At 47.7% G+C, this 20,860-nt stretch overlaps 1 protein-coding gene across 1 annotated transcript in view; it reads right to left on the reverse strand.

Annotated features, from left to right (window-relative positions):
• The window catches only part of LOC138267920 (cadherin-1-like), a 165,113-nt gene that overhangs the window by 124,294 nt on the left and 19,959 nt on the right, over positions 1 to 20,860 (reverse strand). The window contains exon 4 of the mRNA XM_069217189.1: positions 17,124 to 17,299. Within this exon, the coding sequence (XP_069073290.1) occupies positions 17,124 to 17,299 (176 nt within the window). The remainder of the gene's footprint in view (positions 1 to 17,123; positions 17,300 to 20,860) is intronic.

Below are 20,860 nucleotides of genomic sequence, written 5' to 3' on the forward strand. Positions count from 1 at the left end.
AGCGTGCACAGAGTACAGCGGTTCCCTAGATGCTTGACAGAGTCTAAAGCAGATAATACTAATGCTCTATTCATGGTAGTGTGGTCGAGCAGTTTGGCTTATCAGAGGGTAGTGTTAAGCATTTGTTGTACACACACAAGCAGTAGAAGCAACACACACTCAATGACTTAACTCCAGACCAATAGGATTTTATATAGAAAAATATATTTTCTCAATTTATTTTTAGAACCAACAGATTCAAGTTGCAGGTAAGTACTTCAAAAGTTTCGTATTTTACACAGTTATCAAGAGTACTTGGTTTTAAATTGGTAAATAAAACGTTTTTTGAATTATTGGTAAAAAGCTATTTTAAAAATGGACACTGCAATTTTCAAACAATTCCTGGGGGAAAGAAATATTAGGTCGGTTTACAGGTGAGTACAACACTTACAGTTACAGTCTCTGGGTTTTAGGAAGTCCACCGGCTGGGGTTCAAGTTAACCCCAAACACCCACCACCAGCAACATGGGGCCGGCCGGGGCAGAGGTCAAAGGTGAGCAAAATTAACGTGGACTCCTGTGGAGACAGGGGGTACTCGGAATCCGGTCAGCCAGCAGATAAGAACCCGGGACACGGAGGGCAGACCAGGAGGGATTAGAAGAGCACTGGAGGGGCCACAAGTAAGCACCAAACACACACCCTGAACAGCACAGGGGTGGCCGGGTGCAGGGCGCAAATAGGACGATGGGTTTCCATTGCTGGTTTATGAGGAGACCCCAGGGGTCACTCTGAGGCTGCAGGCGAGGTCCAGGGTGGTGTCTCGGGCACACAACCTGTCGGACAGGGAGGAGGGCCGCCTGCTGAACGATGAGGCACTGGGGGTCGGTTTCTCCAGGACCTGGGGGCTGCGGGTGCAGTGTGTTCTTTAGGCGTCGGGTATCTTCGTCTGGAGCTTCGTGGTCAGGGGGCCCTCGTGATTCCCTATGCAGGTGTCATTGTGAAGGGGTGGAGAGGTCAACCCAGGGTGGGCACTTGCCCGCAATCGCCTGGGGACCCTCTCTTGCTGGGAGGGCCGCCTGGACACAGGCCGTGGGCGTCGGGTGCACAGGGGTCAGGACTCACGCATCCGGAGTGAGGTAGGAGTCCTTGGTTGTAGGTTTCTTCAGACAGAGCCGCTGTCCTTGGGAGTCTTTGGTCCTTTTGGGTGCATGGCAGTCCCCTGGAGTTGGCAGATGTCGGTGGGCCCGCTGGATGCGCCTCTGGTCTTTTTGCAGGTTCTCTGAAGCAGGAGACACGCCGGTAGGGCTGGGGCCAAAGCAGTCTTCTCTGCTGGGGTTTCAGCTTAGCAGTCCTTCTTCTTCTTGTAGGTCGCCAGGAATCTGGTGAGCTGGGTTCAGGGAGGCCCTTAAATCCTAGATTAAGGGGTGTTTTAGGGATCAGAGGGCAGTAGCCAATGGGTACTGTCCCTGAGGGTGGCTACACCCTCCTTGTGCCCACTCCCTTTGAGAAGAGAGGCACATTCCTATCCCAAATTGGTCCCTGTCCTCCAAAACAAGATGGAGGCTTCTGCACAGAGTGGGTCCCCTCAGCTCTGGACACCTTAGTGGTGGTCCTGGCTGGGGTGGTCACTCCTCCCTGTTTTCCCTAATTTTCCCACCGGACTTGCCAGCAAAAGTGGGGCTTTGTCTGGGGGGCGGGCATCTCCACTAGCTGGAGTGGCCTGGGGGGACTGTAACCTGAGGCTTGAGCCTTTGAGGCTCACTGCCAGGTGTTACAGTTCCTGCAGGGGGAGGTGTGAAGCACTTCCACCCAGGACAGGCTTTGTTTCTGACCACAGAGTGCACAAAGGCACTCACCCCATGTGCTCAGAAACGTGGCAGGCTGGCACAGACCGGTCAGTTCTACGCTAGCAGTTTGGCTAACATGCCGGGGACATCTCTAAGATGCCCTCTGTGTGCGTTTTACAATAAATCCCACACTGGCATCAATGTAGGGTTATTGTGTTGAGAAGTTTGATACAAAACTTCCCAGTATTCAGTGAAGCCATTATTGCGCTGTGGAGTTCGTAATGACAAACTCCCAGACCATATACTCAATATGGCTGCACTGCACTTACAATGCCATAGAATGGACTTAGACACTGTAGGGGCATATTGCTCATGCAGCTATTCCCTCACCTATGGTGTAGTGCACCCTGCCTTAGGGCTGTAAGGCCTGCTAGAGGGGTGACTTACCTATGCAACAGGCAGTGGTTTGTGGGCATAGCACCCTGAGAGGGGTGCCATGTCAATTTTGTATTTTTCTCCCCACCAGCACACACAAGCTGCAAGGCAGTGTGCATGTGATGAGTGAGGAGTCCCCAAGGATGGCATAATAGATGCTGCAGCCCTTAGAGACCTTCCCTGGCCACATGGCCCTTGGTACCATGGGTGCCTTTTACAAGGGACTTAACTGTGTGCCAGGGCTGTACCAATTGTAGAAACAAAGGTACTGTTTTAGGGAAAGAACACTGTTGCTGGGGACTGGTTAGCAGGGTCCCAGCACACTTCAATCAAAGTTGGCATCAACACTAGGCAAAATGTGGGGGGAGGGGTAACCATGCCAACAGTGGCACTTTCCTACAACTCCACTTCTGTTAGATGTGGAGCACTTAGATGCTGAACAGTCTGATAATTTGCGTCATGGAGCTTCTTTGCAGAAGTAGAATTGGATTACAGCAGTACTCTGCCTTCATTTAGCTTTCGGCTGAGGGGTGCATTCAGACCATATTTTGATTTGTATTTTCTGTGTTTTTACATTCGGACTGGGATCTGTGAATGCTGTGCACGGTTTCACAAAAGGGAACATTTTAGGGTCAGCCTAAAATGAAATGGGTATTAACCCATTCGCTAAATGAAATGGGTAGTAACCCATTCGCAAAAGGGAAGGGTTCCCTTTGTAAATGGAACAGCAAAAAAAATTTCAGAGCAGGCAGTGGTCCTATGGACCACTGCCTGCTCTGAAAAAATGAAATGAAAACGTTTAATTTTTCGTTCTTATAATGCATCTTGTTTTCCTTTAAGGAAAACGGGCTGCATTACAAAAAAAAAAAAACTACTTTATTAAAAAGCAGTCACAGACATTGTGGTCTGCTGTCTGCAGCAGGTCACCATCCCTGTGAATGCCGCCACTCGCAAGGGGGTCACAAATTGCGACCCACCTCATGAATATTAATGAGGTGGGCCTTTGCGACCCCCTTGCGAGTCACAGATGGTGTCAGGGACACCATCCTACATTCCAATTTGCGACTCGCCATTTGCGAGTCGCTCTGACTCGCAATTTGCAAGTCGCAAATTGGAATCTACCTACACCTGGCCCCTAATCTGTTAGTATTATTTAATTTTGTAAGCAGTCACGGACACCCCATGGAGGCTTCGTGGAGATCCAGGGGTTCCCGTACCACAGGTTGGGAACCACTGTTCTAGGATAAAATTAGTACTCCAAGTTTTTTTTTTAGTTTGAAACAGTCCCCTTATTCCAATATGTGAAACACAAAACGGTAAGGTAATATGCAAAGCCAATAGGTTTTCACCTGTGCAAAATCTAATAGCTTTGTCACTGTTTTTACATATCGCACAGCAGTTGAACTGCTGCGCAACACTGCTTAAAATAAAAACAACTTGCGCAGCAGTTGAGCTGCTATGCAAAATTGCTTAAAATAAAAAAAGTACTATGATGCGGACAGCATTATCTGTGTTGTAGTGTTTTAAAAAGAAATAAAATAAGAAGGAAAAGGGAAGGAAAGAAGTGAGTGCATGAGGAACAGATGGATGGCAGGGAGAAGCGAGTGTGGGGGCAATGTCTGAATCACACGCTGTGGAAGGGAACTCGTGGAACAGGGTCCCTCTGGACACGAAATGGACACTGTTAAAAGGAATATTAAGAGGAAACAAGGTTTGACGAGGACCTGCGCTCTGTATTCTTCTTGTTTTCATTCATTCAGAAATGATGCCTGCTGTCTCGGATGTCACTGGAGCTTTGTTTCGGTGACACAACCTGCAACCCCTTCAAACACTGCACCTTTAACTGGGAAATTCTGGCGCGCCCAACAATTCCTGCATGCTCAGGGGAAGGTGGCTGCTGTGTGAGGTGCCCAGCAATGTATGCATTATAATTTAAAGTGCTGGGTTCTGAGCTTTTTTACAAACCGCTCAGTGTGTGTGAGTTAAGGTGCGATTGGGCGACCTGCGTGCACGGCCTGCATTACTTTTTCAATGCCTGCTAATGCATGGACACGCCATACACAATAATATAAGACTTCCGCCTGGGAAGGCTGTTTGGGGAATAGGGGACCAGCACATACCAGTGACACCTTGTTGTGTCAAAAATGCCGCTTTATTGAAACAAGTGCAGATCACATCATTTACCTGGCCTCACGTCTTACAAAATTAAAACCTCACTATACACTTGATTAGTTAATTCCCCCACTCCCCTTCTCCTACAATGTCCCTCCCCCGCAACTGAAACTGCAAAGCTGTTAAATTTCCTCCTTTGAGGCTTGCATCATCCCATCCTGTTTAAATGTAACTAATAAACCTGTAATTAATTAAACTTGTTACTGAACATTAAACTGTGTGCCTCGCCCAGGTGTGCTCCTGCCTACCCGTTCCCTTTCTCTATGGATCACCGCTGCCAACATTAAACTTGGCTAACCCATGCTAACTTCTCTGCGAAAACCGCCTGTGCACCTGCCTCAAGCGACAAGAATAAAAAGTGCCCTCCCTGTGCACCTGTTCGAAGAAAAACTACGTACTCTGATTGACTTTTCATGCCTGAAAAAACTCTTCAATCCCTCCTTTGTTTATTCCCAGGGGTGGAAGTGGTGTGGGGGGAAGTTCTGGGATGGAAACATTACTACCAGCTAGAAAAATGTTTTACCTAAAATGGTGGCTGGCGCCTAGAAATGGCCACCTATATATTATACCGCACAACATAGCCCAAAAAAGCCCAACATGCAGCCCTGGGCTGCTCCATTCCCCAAACTAAGCAAGGACAAGACCTCCCCATGGTTGGCTGCCCCCAAATCCCCCTTGGGGAATAGAGGCCCAGCATAGACCACTGAAACCTCGTTGTGTGAAAAAGGCTGCTTTATTGAAACAGGTGCACATCACATCATTTACTTGGCCTCACGCCTTACAAAACTAAAACCTCACTATACACTTGAATAGCTAATTCCCTCTCTCCCTCCTCTACATTGTTCCTCCCCCGCAGCTTAAACTGGAAAGCTGTATTCCCTGCTTTGGGTTAAATTTCCTCCTCTGAGACTTTCATCCTCCCATCCTGTTTAACTGTAACTATTAAACCTGTAACTAATTAAACTTGTTACTGAATCTTAAATTGTGTGCCTCATTCAGGCGTGCTCCTGCCTACCCGTTCCCTTTCTGTACAGATCGCCGCTGACAACAGCAATAAACTTGGCTACCCCATGCCAACTTCTCTGCGAAAACCGCCACCCAGAAAAAGTGAAGCTTTGCTTCTCCTTTTTCTGTCTCCCCCCTAGATGTAAAGAGCCTAAAACTCACTTTACCAACATGTAGCCTCCCCAGGGTATGAGCAATGCCTGAGCCACCACATCCCGAATGTGCAACAGGTACAAGTCCATCCCCATCAATGACAGATGTACTCCATCCCCTTGAAAACAACTCAACTGCATCGTATGACAAATCCCTTGTGTTCTATTCTCCCTACATTGTTTCTCCAACAAAGCGTCCTCATCTCCTAATTTATCTTCCACTGAGTTTTTTTTTAATGTGGCTGGTTTGACACCCCCCACTCTCTGCGCGGAATAAACTCTGTCCAAATTACATGTGTCCCTGACCACTGTTTTTGAATTAGTAATAGTAGTAAATCAGGACATTGTCCCCGGATCAGTAGTGTAGTTCAAACACTATAGGAGTTCCCTCCATCTCATACCCCCTTTTCCATACTATTGAAAATTAAGTAATGCAGAGTTAAATCCTAGGTTGGCACCGTGGTTACTCTCTCTCGCCTGCCTTTCCAACCATTTAACAAATAAATGGCCCATGATCCAGACCGAAATAGCTGGCAGGACCGGGCGTGGCACAGCACCTGAGAAAACACAAAATAACTGTAAAGCCAACCATCCTTACTGACAATCCTCCTCTCCACCGTATGTAGCGCATAAAGTAGTCTGATGTCCATCTTCCTGATCTTTTATGCTCCCACTGCCCCACCCCCTTCGCGCTGCTTCTGTTGTCACCCCAATCCTAAAGAAATGCATACCATAGCCTGTTGCCTCAACCCCGATACTTGCCAACACCTTCCTTAAAACAGCTAACAGCTGATATGCTGTTACTGCATAACCAGACATGTGCAAGAAAACTTCACCCTTCACTGCTGTCCTCCTTGCCCTAAGCCGGCCTACCCATCTTACTGGGCACACTGCTTCTGCCAGGTAAGAGCGCAATTCAAACAACCTTCCCTTTCCTCTCTGGTCTGTCTTTGACTTGCAAAACCATACCCTCACACCCCTTTCGCTCCAAGACACTTCCTACCATCTTATGCCTCTTATGCCTCGCTCAGCCCTACCCTCTTCAATGTCTACATGAGCCCCCTCGCCGACATCACACGCAAACACATCAACATCATCTCCTACGCAGACGATACCCAGCTGATACTCTCCCTCACCAAAGACCCAGCCACCGCCAAAACCAACCTGCAGGATGGAATGAAAGATGTCGCAGAATGGATGAAACTCAGCCGCCTGAAGCTGAACTCAGACAAGACGGAAGTCCTCATCCTCGGAAACTCCCCGTCCGCCTGGGACGATTCCTGGTGGCCACGGCCCTGGGCACCACACCGACCCCCTCAGACCACGCACGCAACCTCGGATTCATCCTGGACCCCCTTCTCACCATGACCAAGCAAGTCAACGCCGTGTCGTCTTCTTGCTTCCTCACACTTTGCATGCTCCGAAAGATCTTCCGCTGGATCCCCGCCGGCACCAGAAAAACTGTGACCCACGCCCTCGTCACAAGCTGCCTGGACTACGGAAACACCCTATACGCAGGAACCACCGCAAAACTTCAGAAACGTCTTAAGCGCATACAAAACGCCTCTGCGCGCCTCATCCTCGACGTACCCCGCCACAGCCACATCTCTGCCCACCTGAGACACCGGCACTGGCTACCTGTCAACAAAAGGATCACCTTCAGGCTCCTCACCCACGCAAACAAGGGCCCCGAATACCTCAACCGTCGCCTCACCTTCTACATGCCCACCCGCCAACTTCGCTCCACCAGCCTCGCTCTCGCCGCCGTCCCTCGCATCCGCCGAACCAATGCAGGGGGGGAATCCTTCTCCTACCTGGCAGCCAAGACATGGAATTCCCTCCCCGCCCACCTCAGGACCACCCAGGACCACCTCGCCTTCCCGAGGCGTCTCAAGACCTGGCTCTTCGAGCAGCAGTGACCCCCTCCCAGCGCCTTGAGACCCTCACGGGTGAGTAGCGAGCTGTATAAATACGTTGATTGATTGATTCCTCTTATTGCTCAACAATTTTGACACCCTAAATGCACTAAAGAACATCCACACCATCAATGTGGAGAATAGAATCATCTCGTCCTAATCATGACACGTCGTAGGCAAACCTCTCAGCACTGCACAAAATAACTACTATGTCAATGTTTTTCTTCTAGACATCGGTACCCCACACCCAGAGCCCAACCACCAATATGCGCGCTCCGAGCTCGCCCGCTAATGGGGCCTATCCCCAAACTTGTACATAAATGCGATACCAGCCAGTTCCCAGCAATGGTCACGCAAGACTTACCCTTCTCAATTAATGTCAAGATAAACGGAACTACATCCTCAGCTCTGTTCCGCACCCCACCCCCACCTCCATTGAGCCCCACGCTACAAAAACTCCTGCCAAGCCTGACTGTATGCTTGTCTTGTCAACCTCGTCGAGGAATCTAGGACCAGTTGTAGCATCCTTTATCTCCGGCTGTCACAGCTCGAGTGGCATCCTGTTCCTGACTTTTCTCTGTGGCCGTGTCCAACCCACGGAACCTCTCCCACTGTGAGTATCCGCGATGTCATTGTCCACGCCTGCTATGTGCCGTGCCCTAAATGTAATGTTGTGTTTCAAGCATTGCCATACTAAAATTCTCATTAGCTTCAATACCTGTGGATACCTGGCAGATTGTCTATGGACTTATTTTTACCGCTGACATGTTGTCAATATGAAACAGCACCCTCTTATGTGCTAGTCGATGTCCCCATAATGTTACCGCCACTACCAAAGGAAAGAACTCTAGAAAAGCAATACTCCTCCCCCCTCACTTCCATGCCCTGGGCCACTCTTCTGCACACCATTGACCTTGCCAGTAGAGCCCAAAACCTGCCCCCCCTCCCTAGCTGCATCCGAGTACACTTGTCCGTCCCAGGTGAGCTCTGTTAATGACAATAGTTGTATTCCATTGAATGATTCCAAAAAGACTCCCCACATTCGTAAGTCTGCCTTAATTCCTGCTGACAGTCGAATATGGTGATGTGGCAAAGCCTTGCCCGACAGTGCTACCCCCAGCCTCCTACAAAATATAGACCCAGCTCTAAGCACCTGACATGCAAATTTGAGATGTCCTAGTAGTACTTGAACTTCTTTTACCATCACCTTTTCCCCGCTCAACATGGAGTCTAGCAACAACTGCATTGTCAAGTTTTTCTCCATCGGTAAATGAGCTTCCATGGCCTCTGAAAATCAATCTCAACACCCAGTAAGGACAGCACTGTGCTGGGTCCTACTGTCTTCTCTAGTGCTAAAGGGACTCCCAGATTCCCCATGATCTCTTGGAAGTTAGCCAACATGTCTTTGCATTCAGCTGTCACAGCTTTCCCCACAGAGAAAAAGTCATCCAGATAGTGTGTCATCTGTGTCTTTCCCGTTATCCATGTAAAAGCCCACTGTAGGAATGTGCCATAATGAATGCTCAAACAAAGCGCAAGATATAGAACATCCCATAGGAAGAGCCTTATCCATGTACCACTGACCGTCACATTGTATACCGAGCAACTAAAAATATTCCGGATGCACTAGCAAGAGTCTAAAGGCAGACTCAATAACACTTTTTGCCATCAAGGCATCCCTTCCCACACTCTCCACCATAGTCAGTGCCACATCAACTGAGGAATGGCTGACCGAAAATAACTCCTCCGCAATATAGTCATCGACTGAGTGCCCTTCGGGCCAAGAGAGGTGTTGAATCTGGCGGAATTTCCCCTTCTCTTTTTTTAGATACCGACCCTATGGGGGAGACAATCAAGTGTGGCATGGGCCAATCGTCGAATGGGCCCACCATCCGTCCTTCCCTGACCTCTTTCATTCGTTTTTCCCATATAACTTCCTTTTTTTAGCCCACCTCCTTGTTGTGGGCCCCTCGTATCCCAAACGAAAAACCCCAGTGAACCCCTCCTCCAAAATCCTACTCTCCTCGGGCCTGCCATAGTGAGCTAGCCAGGACTGCAGCCTGTCCAACTTAATGGGCGTAAGCGCTTTTTCCCGCAGGCCCTTGTCTCTCATTACTTCCCCCGGAAGCCCGAGGGTTGCAGAGCCTGCTGTGTGCTGGTGCCCAGTTTTCTGCTGTTGTGGGTGGTTGTCTCTCTGCACCATAGCACTGCACCAAGGCATGTCTACCCGCGCACTAAGATAAGTCCCAACAGGTCCCCCCCTTGTCCAGTCTGCTCTTTGGCTGTGTTCCCCACCCCTCCCCGAGTGGGGCGCCCCAGAAAGAGCTGATACACGATGGGCAACCCGCTGGCCGTGAAAATGGTCTTATTGAACTTGGCTGGATCATTGTGTGGTGCCACAAATTGGAGTCAACCTCCCCCCATTTTATGTCAGGATCTACTGCCATTCACATGCAAAACTTGTCATCATATTGCGCCCAAGCATATCCCCCATAATTAATGTGAGCTTTCCTGATAGTGTCCATATATTTAAAAACTGCTACACACCTCTCTGGGTGTTTTTCGCAATATAGGCTTGCATAAATCAGGGCCGCGGCCCAATTCTCGATCGTAAGGGGAACCTTCGGACACTTGTCCAATTCATATCCCTCTTCCTTTGATCTTTCTTTAGCCCTCAATTCCCTGTGAAGAAGTTTCAGCATCTCCACATACTCCCTATTCCAAATGTTTTCTTTTGTTGCCTGCAGGAGATGTACCCCTAATGGCTTTGAAACCCCCATATATGGCAGCATTTTCACCTTGAGCTCTTCTCATTCTTTAGGTGCTACCAGGTCAGTCTTTTGTTCCTGCCCTCCATCGCTCTCCGTCACCTTCCCGTCCTATTTATTTTGTGACATGTCTTTTAATTCTTTGTCCTTCACCCCTATCTCCCCCTTCGTCGGTACTTCATCTATTTTGTCTTTTGCCTTATAACCCTCTTTTACTGTTGCATGATTTCCCTGTGTTTCCATGCCTGCCCCTGTGTCTGTCACTTACTTCCCACTGTGCAACCTCAGTTCTTGTTTGTGCCACTCTGCTGTGTCTACCCCAATTGAAACCATGACCGCCCTTTTTTTTGCCTCCGCACCAGCCTTACCTGGCTTCAGAATCAGCACCCGTACTGGAGATCTCCTCTTCGTCATCTGGTTCCTTCTAGCATTCCCTATGCGCTCCTATGTGGATACCTCTATAAGAGTCATTAGAGTAGCCCACTCCCTTCTCCTCCCTGGGCCCACCATTCTTCTTCCTCCCCTTCCTGTCCTTCATCCTCAACCAATTCACCCTCCTCCAGACTGTTATCCTTGTAGTCTAAATTGACCCTTTCTCCCTCATTTTCATATGTTGTTTCTGTGGCAGAATGTGCCGCCTGCCACTCTGGCTTTGGATATAACACACCTCCTGCTCTGTCAGTCTCCTGATCGGGGTGGGTCGTACCTTGGCCCGGTACGCTGCATAGGTCGTACTAGGCTTTCGTGCGGCAGCGATATTGACGTCCATCGCTGGTGTCTGGCTGGCCCTACGAGGCCACACCTTTCCTTCCTCTCAGGGTCTTGGGGCCGTACCAGGCGCCTCCAAGTCCTTGTCGTTGCCACATTCCGGTGTCTAAAATACAAGGGTTAGATCTGGTGTACTGGCTGTCAATTTGCTCTGTACAGGGCGTGCTTCTTACTTTAATCCCTCACTGTGTATAACTCTACCCATCACATCGACACCCCCCTCTACCAACTATGGCCCTGCACCGCTTTTCCCCTAGTGTAAACATGTTTTAACCCCTGTCCACTGTCTTCCACTCTTTTCACACCAAGATCAATTCCAGTGCTCTGATTCCACCTATTCTCTCTCTCCTCTTCATCACTCCACTCCAAGGCCTGTAGCTATCCTTTCACCTACTATGCCAGGGCATTTGTAATATGTTTATGGCCAGGTGCTCCTTCACTCCCTCAGGCACCCTATCTAAGCATCTTTCCCTTCGCAAACATGCTCACCCCTCCCTGCTCTTCTACCTCCTCCTTATCACCTTGAAGGTCTTCATCCCATGCAACTGTATTCATCCTTCCCCTTGCTATAGTGAAGCCCTCTACTTACTCACTCCTTATCACTTCCTGGATGTAGCCTTCCCCTTCCTCCTCATTAAATACCCGCTTTATCCCCCCTTTCCCTGACCACCCTCCTGCCTGCCCCTACCATCACCCTACCTCTGGGGCCCAGGTCCCTAATATTACTGGAGGCCCTCCTGCCCCCCTTGTCAAGCACAAGTTCTTTTTCGGCGAGCAGCACGCTATTGGCGCTGCTCGTCGCCTTTTTTTCCTTTTTTTGACCGCGAGCCATCCTCACCGAACAGCCATCACTAGACTCCACCCCCAAAGCCTCCTGTCACTCTCCCGCTCCTTCACTAGGCCCAGAGAGGCCCAGCGTATAGTAGCCAGCGCTCCCAGTGGCACCCCGCCCCCCTCCCTGCCTCAGTGTCCACATTGCCGATGCTGCTCTAAGCGTACGCTAGCAGCCTCGCGCTCTTACCTCCCTCCCTAGAGCATGAGCAGCACAGCGGTGCACATGCCTGCACGGTCGCTGCTACCCCCGCGGACTCCCTCCTCGTCGGGCGGCCTGCGTCCCAGGTGCCCCCGACCAACAGATCAAGTCGCCCAGCATCCTGCAGGAGCTTCACGGCCTGCGCCACTCTGTCATTGCCTATCAAGGCCATCAAGGTAAGAGACACTATTCTTTAACACCGCTAACACTAGTGAGCTAAATTATAGTTTACTTTGGAAGCTTAAGCCCTCCAACGACCGTTGCAATGCAGATCGAATCGCCCGGCCTCCTGCAGGAGCTCCACGGCCTGCGCCACTCGGTCATTGCCTATCAAGGCCATCATGGTAAGAGACACTATTCTTTAACACCGCTAACATTAGTGAGCTAAATTATAGTTTGCAAGGGAAGCTTAAGCCCTGCAATGACCATTGAAATCCCTAAGAAAAAACAGGTTCTACACTATTACCAGCCAGAAAAACATTTTACCTAAAATGGTGCCTGGTGCCTAAAAATGGCCACCTATATACTATAACTCCCAACATATCCCAAAACTAGCCCACAAAGCCCAGTGTGCAGCCCTGGGCTCCTCCATTCCCTCAAACTAACCTGGGGGGGGAGACCTCCCTGTGGTCGGCTGCACCTAAGTCCTCCATAACAATATGGGCGAGCTAGGATGAGCCTACGCTGTAACATAAATAGGGAATCATGGTCTATATAACATACTCTTAACTCCCTGAGAAGACCGGCCTTGGCCCAGTGGCTTGCACATATCTCACCCCAGCCCACTGTTTTTGGTGCCCCTAAACTGCCTTAGCTGTAACTTTTGGGGGCAGGTGTCCCTGGTGTTGGGCCAACACTGACTGGTCTCTTTCCCCCTTGCATTGTAGGTAGCCCTGCGGTTTACTGGATGCACGCACGCTCGTCCCAGAAGAAGCTCTGTCCCTAAACCTGGCGCTGGAGAAGGATTTTCTGTTCAACATGTACCTCACCTGGTACTGGAGGCACAAGGTGGCGAGGCTGCTGAACCTCAGCGAGCGCCAGGTCAAGATCTGGTGTCAGAACCTCTGCATAAAGATGAAGAAGATGAACAGAGAAGGGCAAGGAGTAGCGCCTCTTTAGTGTGGGGCACCTACGACACGCCAGGCAAAATAAGATGAAGTGAGGTTTATTATTAAACAAACCCACGACAGGGAACAAGAGGAAAACGAGTGTTGCCCAGTCAGCAGCCCCGCAAGAATACACTCTCCAGAACCAGACAACGCCAACCTTCCAGAATCTCTCTGTGTCATGGAACTATAAAAGAAAGTGCTACAATCACAGATATATTTTCTTATACATGGAAAACACTACAATACTACAACCTCTGTCTCTTTGAATACTGGTGTGTGCCAGGCACGCCATGACTCATGTGCCACAATCTGGAAGTTTTCTCCCCATTTAGTGTTCACAACTAAAGCTGCCTATATTTGTCTTTCAGGAGCGTGCTACTGTGTTTTAAGATGTCCAGACTCTTTCAGCATGTTGCCTTGTTTAGTTTCCAGCAGGCTGGCATACAGGATGGGTTGATTGGCAGGCACGCGCAAATGCATGTTGAATTGATTCTTCCTGGCGGAGTGCGGGACATTCTACCTGGTATCGACAAAGCGATATCTAAGATCATAGAATCATGGTTCGATAATAGGTGTGATGCTCTTTCATTCATGGAAATCGAGTTCAATAATGAATACAGTCTGCTGTGGCCCTGGCTTGCTTTAAAGCGTGCTCTTCGATTGCGGTCTGGCCCTCCACCCTCAGTTGACCGCAGCTATTGAGAGAGTAGGAGATGGCGTGTGTGCAAGACAGAGGAGAATGCATTGTGATATGCGTCTGAATCCCGGGACTGTAATTATTTTCTAAAATAAACAAGGGACAATGGGGTGTGGAGCAGGAGAGATTGCGATGAAGCAGGAGGGGGTGGGAGGGAGAGGGGCGGGCCCAGAAAAGTGAATAAAATATAAGCCTGCAGGAAAAAATGGGTTACATAGGAGGTGGGGCAGTTGCGAAGAAAAGTTGAGTGGTTTAAAGAGAAGGAGGAGCATTGAATGTAAAAAATGAAGCGATGTGTGGAGAGGTTTGCGCTTTCGAGGCCTTGATTTCAAAATAATTTTAAAAAAAGTATCTCTGCAGGCGCGTGGACACTGGGCACAGGAAGCAGTACTTGGTCCATGCACCACTGCAGGACGACAGAGGGGAGGAGGACGAGCTGACCAGCAGTGGCGTGGAAGCCTTTGTTAGAGCCAGCCAATGGTAAGTAAAACTGGAGAAGGAGCCACGTGGGAACCAGCCAATGGAAGGTTAAGTGACGTAGAAGCTACGTGGGAGCCAGCCAATTGCAAGTATAGGTAAATAAAGGGGCAGGTTCTAAGCCCCTTTTAAGATTTTTAGGTCGAGCTTAAGCGTTCGACCTCGTGTATACTTCTAATGTACTTCTTATGGCTTAAAGCAATTTAATTTGTTGGTTGCAGTGTCCTTTAAAAATTCTTGCTGGCTAGTGCTCAGTTCTGCCTTTTCCTCCCTCCTTTTTCTGTTGCAGTGACCAACTACTGTATTATTCCACTTTGGGTTCTTTCCCTGTTGCTGTGATGGACTACTTTTGTTATTTCTTTGTTGGTCTCACTGTGGGTGTTTTAGGCTGGTAGCTGCCTGCGTTTTATTGCAACATTCCGTTCCTCCAATGTCGCTGTCATTTGTTTTGGCCTTATTCCAGTGTTGTCCTGGTTTACCTCTGGCTCCTGGAACATTTGCTTCACCATTAAATCTTTAATAAAAGGTAGCTCCTAGGCTTTGTTTTTTTAATGGTATTTTACCATTGCCCAGCATCTGTTGATTAATGTTCTTTCAGTACAGCCCAGAGCGTGCTTTGATTTAATCTTGAAGTAAGCTTATTGATTCAAGAGAAATTCTTTGGTGCTTCTCAGTTAGTTCCTCTGTAGGTGTTTTGCCCATGTTTATGTAACATTAAGATAAGCTTGTCCAGCGAAAGGGGGTGGAGAATGCCAGAAGGTGCTCGCACATCAGCAACAGGTTTATCGGGTGTTTAATCAAAAAATTGTCTTTTTGTGAACAAGATAGTAATGGGTGCCAGGCTAGCCATACACCTGCCACCACAGGTGTCAGAGGGCCACACACTGAGGAGTGGGTGGTTGCCTGTACAACAGCCTGTTGAACTTCACCCCTGTTTGACCTGGCTGCCCCCATGTTTGAAATCTTATTTGATCAGTTGGTTACGGGACCTTCATGCACTCTTCTTTCTCATGTATTAATATATCTGCGTTGTGCATCATTCGCTCTAATTAGCGTCATCACTTTAAGCATATTTGTACCTTTTCTCTGGTTCTTTCCCCCACTTTTGTACAATGGATTTAGATGTCTGATTGCTTATTGTACATTGCCTACTTGACCGATTTGTATATATTGTTCATCTATTTTTCACAGCCTTGACAAAGTCTTGAAGACAAAACACGTGATGGCTGTTTTGCTGTATGGACTTTTGTTGCATGTGGTCATCTGATTGTAACTTTGACCACTCATTATCTTCTGGCTGTTTTGCTACATGGACTCACTGTACATGAAGTCTTTGTTATTGAGACTCTGACTACATACTTGCTTCTATAATAAATATCCAACATCATCTTTCTTGCCAGACGTCCGCTTAATTCCTGAACATTATCTGGATCTACGATACTGGTGTGCCCTGGCCACTCTTCTCTCATTAAAATAAGCTTATTTTACAAAAGAAACACGTGGTGCCTAAACGTTTAGCTCACTGCTCACGAAAGCCACAATATGCTCTTTCTCATAGAATGTAGCTAAACCTAGAAGCAATGATGTGAAACTTGCAGAGCCTTGCGTCTAGAGTCTCTCTCTCTCCAGGGCCCCTCCCAGACAGCTTTACAACATCCGCACACAGGGCATTGCTTATCACCTTTATTGGGGCCATAAATCTTCTCAGGCTGCTCTGCCATTGTTAACTTCATTAGAGCTTTGTAGAAATGAGAGGCAAGAATGCTTGCAAGACTTTTCATTCTGTTAATATATAAAGAAAATACTTTTCCAGCCTTATTTTCCAATTTCTGTTCAGACGTTTACACAACTCGAGATAGTGCAGTCATCTTCTTGTCTCTCCTTAAGGGCTTGTGATTTCTGATGTCATTAGCCACTAGGGACCACCAAAATATTGCAGGAAAAGATTAAATTATGAGGCAGGGTTGACCAATTTATGTGGCAAGAAAAGTTCAGTTTTGAATTTACAATACCAATAGCTCTAACTCAAGAAAAAGCGAGACCTGTTGCAATGCAAATGCTTGTTTTAAATATTATTATCAAAATGCTTCACAAGTGCCCGCTGTGTAGGCGAAAACTAAAAATTAAATATTGTGAGTTTTACAGTTTGGGAAAATATGTGAGGACTACTCCCATTCCAATCTGTGGTACTCTGAATGGGAGGTGGTGGTGGGAATAAGACACGGACGAAAACCCAATGTTATCTGTGTTTCACCACACAATATTACCACCAGTATTATAAAGACACTTCGAATAAGGACCATAGTATGTTAAGTCAAAATACGTTCAGGCAAAAAACTATTTATAGAAGGGGCATTTAAATCAATTTATGATTATGCAGTACGTCCCATGTCTCAATATTAGAACGATGCAAGCATTTTCAGGGAGGATGTTAAAGGGTGCAATAGCTTACTCTTAGGGTGGGTGGTCTTGGCACCTTTCTGTTGGAGGAAGTAGATTGAGAATGTTTTCTATTTTAGGTGGGATAAAAAGAGAAGAGTCCCGCTCACTGCTGGAAAGTAAAGGCCCTTGGCCACTGAAGAGTAGAGGCCTCCCCCAATGATGCCAATGACATGGTGTTCATGCCTTCACTTGGGGAGTAGAGGCCTGACCACACAAGAAAGAAAAGGGATATGCACATAATACAACTGAGAAGCTGACCCATAGAGAACAGGGCCCATGCAAAAAAAGGGCCCACTTGAGCTGAGCTAAATGTTGTTCTGTTTCAATGAGGATTTGTTAGATTGCTACAGTGGCGTTCATGAGATTAATACCTTTCCACTAACCTCATGGTCCAGCCCAGTGCGGATCACGCTGATCACTCCAGTATCCTTATTGATTGTAAACATCTGATTATTGGGCAGCTGTGGTTCCTGAGCTAAGATTCTGTAATAAACAACTCCATTGTAAGTGTCTTCTGCATCATCTGCATCTGTAGCACTTACTTGCATCACCGAGGTACCTGACAACAAGAGAGAAATGCATATTCACACAGAGAAATACCACAACTTCAGGACATATTTTATGTAGTACATCCATGGGCATCCATGCACCATTTATTATTACTAGAGGAAAACAGACCTAAAGAATGTAATGAACGGTGCAAGGGCTGACTGAAAAAGTAGATGAGGAAGGAGCGAGATCAGTAATGAAGGATGAGGAGGAAAGAGTCCCTGATGAACAAACCTCAAACATTGGAGCATTTTACCTGGCACATGTACCTCATTCACAGGAACATTTTAGAGTTAACTCAAAGAGCTGCAAGTGTTCATAGGCTGCTGAGTACAGTTTAACTCTTCCTGATTGATAGAGAAGAGGCCTTAGGGCTCCATGTTAATAGTGTAGAGCCCTACTGCTAAGGGCACACAGTTTTGAGGGCTCCTGATACACACTTTTGAAATACAAAATATAAAACTTTAATGACTCTGAGGTATAAGGGCCTTGGGATTGTTCTTTCAGAAACAGTCAATGCAGTTTAGCCTTATTTAATCGTGATCAGTGAAGAAACACTATGCTGAGATTGGCTGAATATATTGGGCAGTGTTTCCGGAGGAGCTAAGATCCTTGTGAAAACAGATCATATCTCTAGAACTAGTAAAATCATGTAATGTAACAGATTCTGAAGAAGGTGTGAACACAATACTTATTTTGAAGTCAGGTACTGATTTATATACTGTTATAGCAGGAACTTAATTAAGTAATGAATAGTGAAACAAATTTACAAGATTACCACAGAAAAGGAAGGTTTTGACAACTGTTGTCCGGACGAAAAGGATGTGAAGAATTATTGGAGGAGGACAAAAAACACTGATGTTTGTTATACATTAATCTCACAGTTGTGCATGATGGACAAAAGTAATCTATCTACAGTGACTGGGTCCCCATGTGATACGTAGTGAGGCACCACCTTTGGGGGTGAAGATCTCTGGAGTGTGGTCACTGCTCCTCTTAAACAATTTTAAATATTTTTAACCATAGAAAAGACAAACACAAGTCCTACTCTTGTGATCTCAGGACAGAAAACATAAATCAAGAGGATGATCTAGTATCTCATCCAACTAAGGGCTTCTAATTTTGTTTTGGTAGTAATTCACTTGCAAAATTGTAGACATGGAAGTATTTGTTTTGAAAAAAGTTGAGAGTTCCAAAATATTAGGTGTGGAATTTTAGGACTTCCTCTCCAAAACTGTTAACAGGTGTGATATTGTCAGAAACCTTTCGGAGGACCATGGGGCAAACAGGATCTAGTGGACCCAACCATGGGGTTTGAGGCCTTTTACTCCTCATGTCTCGGGACCTGACCAACTATGGGTCCTGGATAAATGTGCCAAGTATTACCCCATACAGCACTTGACTTTCAGTGGTAGTGCAAGTCGCGCACCCAAAGACTTCTCAGGGGAGGTAAGTGCTCGGCATAGATAGGCTCATAACACAACGCACAGTTGACAGCAAAAATAAGATGATTGTCCAGTCTAATACTAGTTTTTATGAAAAAAGGAGTATTTAATATAAGCACACAAAGCATGTACAACACACTAGATAATCCACACAGCCCTCTTAAGTTCAGTGTGCTAGAATCCCTGAGTACCTCTGTCCCTTTTAGTGAATGTGAGCATTCTTAGTTAGAATCTTAGAGGTGACTTTCTGAGGCAGGCCACGCTAGTCCCTTGCACCCCAAACTTTTATGCTTTACCTTAAGAGTTCACCAGCGCCTCAGCCCTGCATTTGTGCAAATTTCCAGTAGGCGCAGCAGGGGCAAACAGCCTTACCCAACTTCAGGGAAGCCAGCATCTCCAGAGGAAAGAGGCTCTCCTTCGCTGGGCCCGGCCTCCTCCTGCTGAGGACCCGCAATCTGATGCGATCTTTCCCCCATGTTGCGTCAGCCTTCTCAGTCTCTGGATGTCTGTGTAGGTGTCGGTGTACCCCTTGGCTCCCTTCAGTGATTAGTAAGTGTTCTATGCTGGTCTCTTACCACGACCATTCAGGGCAACAGCTCTAGATAACCGATTGCCTCCTTCCCGGTACACATGTATCACCAATACTGGACTGCACTTGACAATGGCCGTGCCATCACGGTGACCCCACCTTGGCCCATGGAGGGGGAGACTTTGGCAAAACTACAGATGATGGCTGGATTATCCCAGTGATCCCTGAATTTCACACTTGCCCTCTCTTCAGGCATACAGGGTGATCACTTACTTGGCGTACTTACAGGCAACGGCCTGAATTTCACAGTGATTCCCTTCCTGTCCCACAAGGGATCACGGACTTCGCAGGATAGGTATGGGTGACCAGAAGTCAGCCACATTCCGGATTGGACCGAGCCATCTCACAATTCACTCACCTCAACAGTCTCCTAGTGGACCCTCGCTCCCTCTAGGGGCTCTCTGCGTCCTCAGACTTCCTAGTCTTGGATGGCAGCTGGACTGTACTCGCCTCACACAATACGGTGGTCTTTGCAGACAGGTTCTAGGTGCTCTCCCCACTGGATGCACAGGTCTTGGCAGGCAGCCTCTAGGGAATCTCCTCCTCACTGTAGGCACTGGTCTTGGCAGACAGCAGGCTGATGCTGTAGACTTAGTGTGTGTGGTCTTGACAACCAGAGTGATTCTCCACACCCAACTGGGAGACTGGTAGACCTTAGTCCCCATTCGTGGTACCAGCATGCAAAGAAGTCTTGGCAATCTTCTCACTCCAGATGAGACGGTGTTGTTCAACAAAGTATGGAACATATGCCCCCACCTTTATAGTCCAAATCCAGACACAAATATCATTTTGTGCCTAGCTTTTGAAATTCATGTTGGGGGTGCCAGCTGCTTTGAAATGGTCTCTCCTCTGCCCTGCCCATTGTCAAAGAGCCAGTTTGTCACACGAGGAATGGCACAAATTCTGAATGACCCACAACAAAGGCCAAGGGAGTCGCTGGGGCTCACACATCATTATCATACTTTACTGAAATAGGCCCAAAAATGTTCAAAGGACCAAGCCTTCCTCTCTCAGATTCCCTTATCAGTTCCACCATCTCCCTTACAATGAGCTCAGGCCCCACTGTTGCAACCCTTATCCAGTAACTCTTTCTGGTTACTGGAACCTTTGATGTGGACAGAAGATAATCTTCTTCTCTCCTTTCAGTGTGTGTGACCCACCCCAGCCCTCAGGGATTCCAGTAATACACATCTCCTGTCAGGGGGTTGTACACTTTACCTCTCCAGCCTCTGCTTCCCTGCGCTTTCAAAATTTGACCCAGAGTCCTCCATGTCATGTACCATCCACAGGCACACACATGCAACCCAGCACATGCAAGTATCACACACACTGTTCCAGCGCACACACAAAAGTATCATACAGCGGTGGCTCCTCCGCAGTGGTGAAGGAGCGTTGCCCCACTGGCTAAGAGCCAGCAGCTAAGAAATAGAATGATAGTTTATTATTGTTTTATTTTTCAGCTGCTGGCTCAGCCAGCATGTGCAGGGAGGGGTGGGGCTGAGCCATGGGAAGGAGGAGGAGCAATGGAGTGCACTTA

The sequence above is a fragment of the Pleurodeles waltl genome, chromosome 12 (genome assembly GCF_031143425.1).
Source record: "Pleurodeles waltl isolate 20211129_DDA chromosome 12, aPleWal1.hap1.20221129, whole genome shotgun sequence".
NCBI lineage: Eukaryota > Metazoa > Chordata > Amphibia > Caudata > Salamandridae > Pleurodeles > Pleurodeles waltl.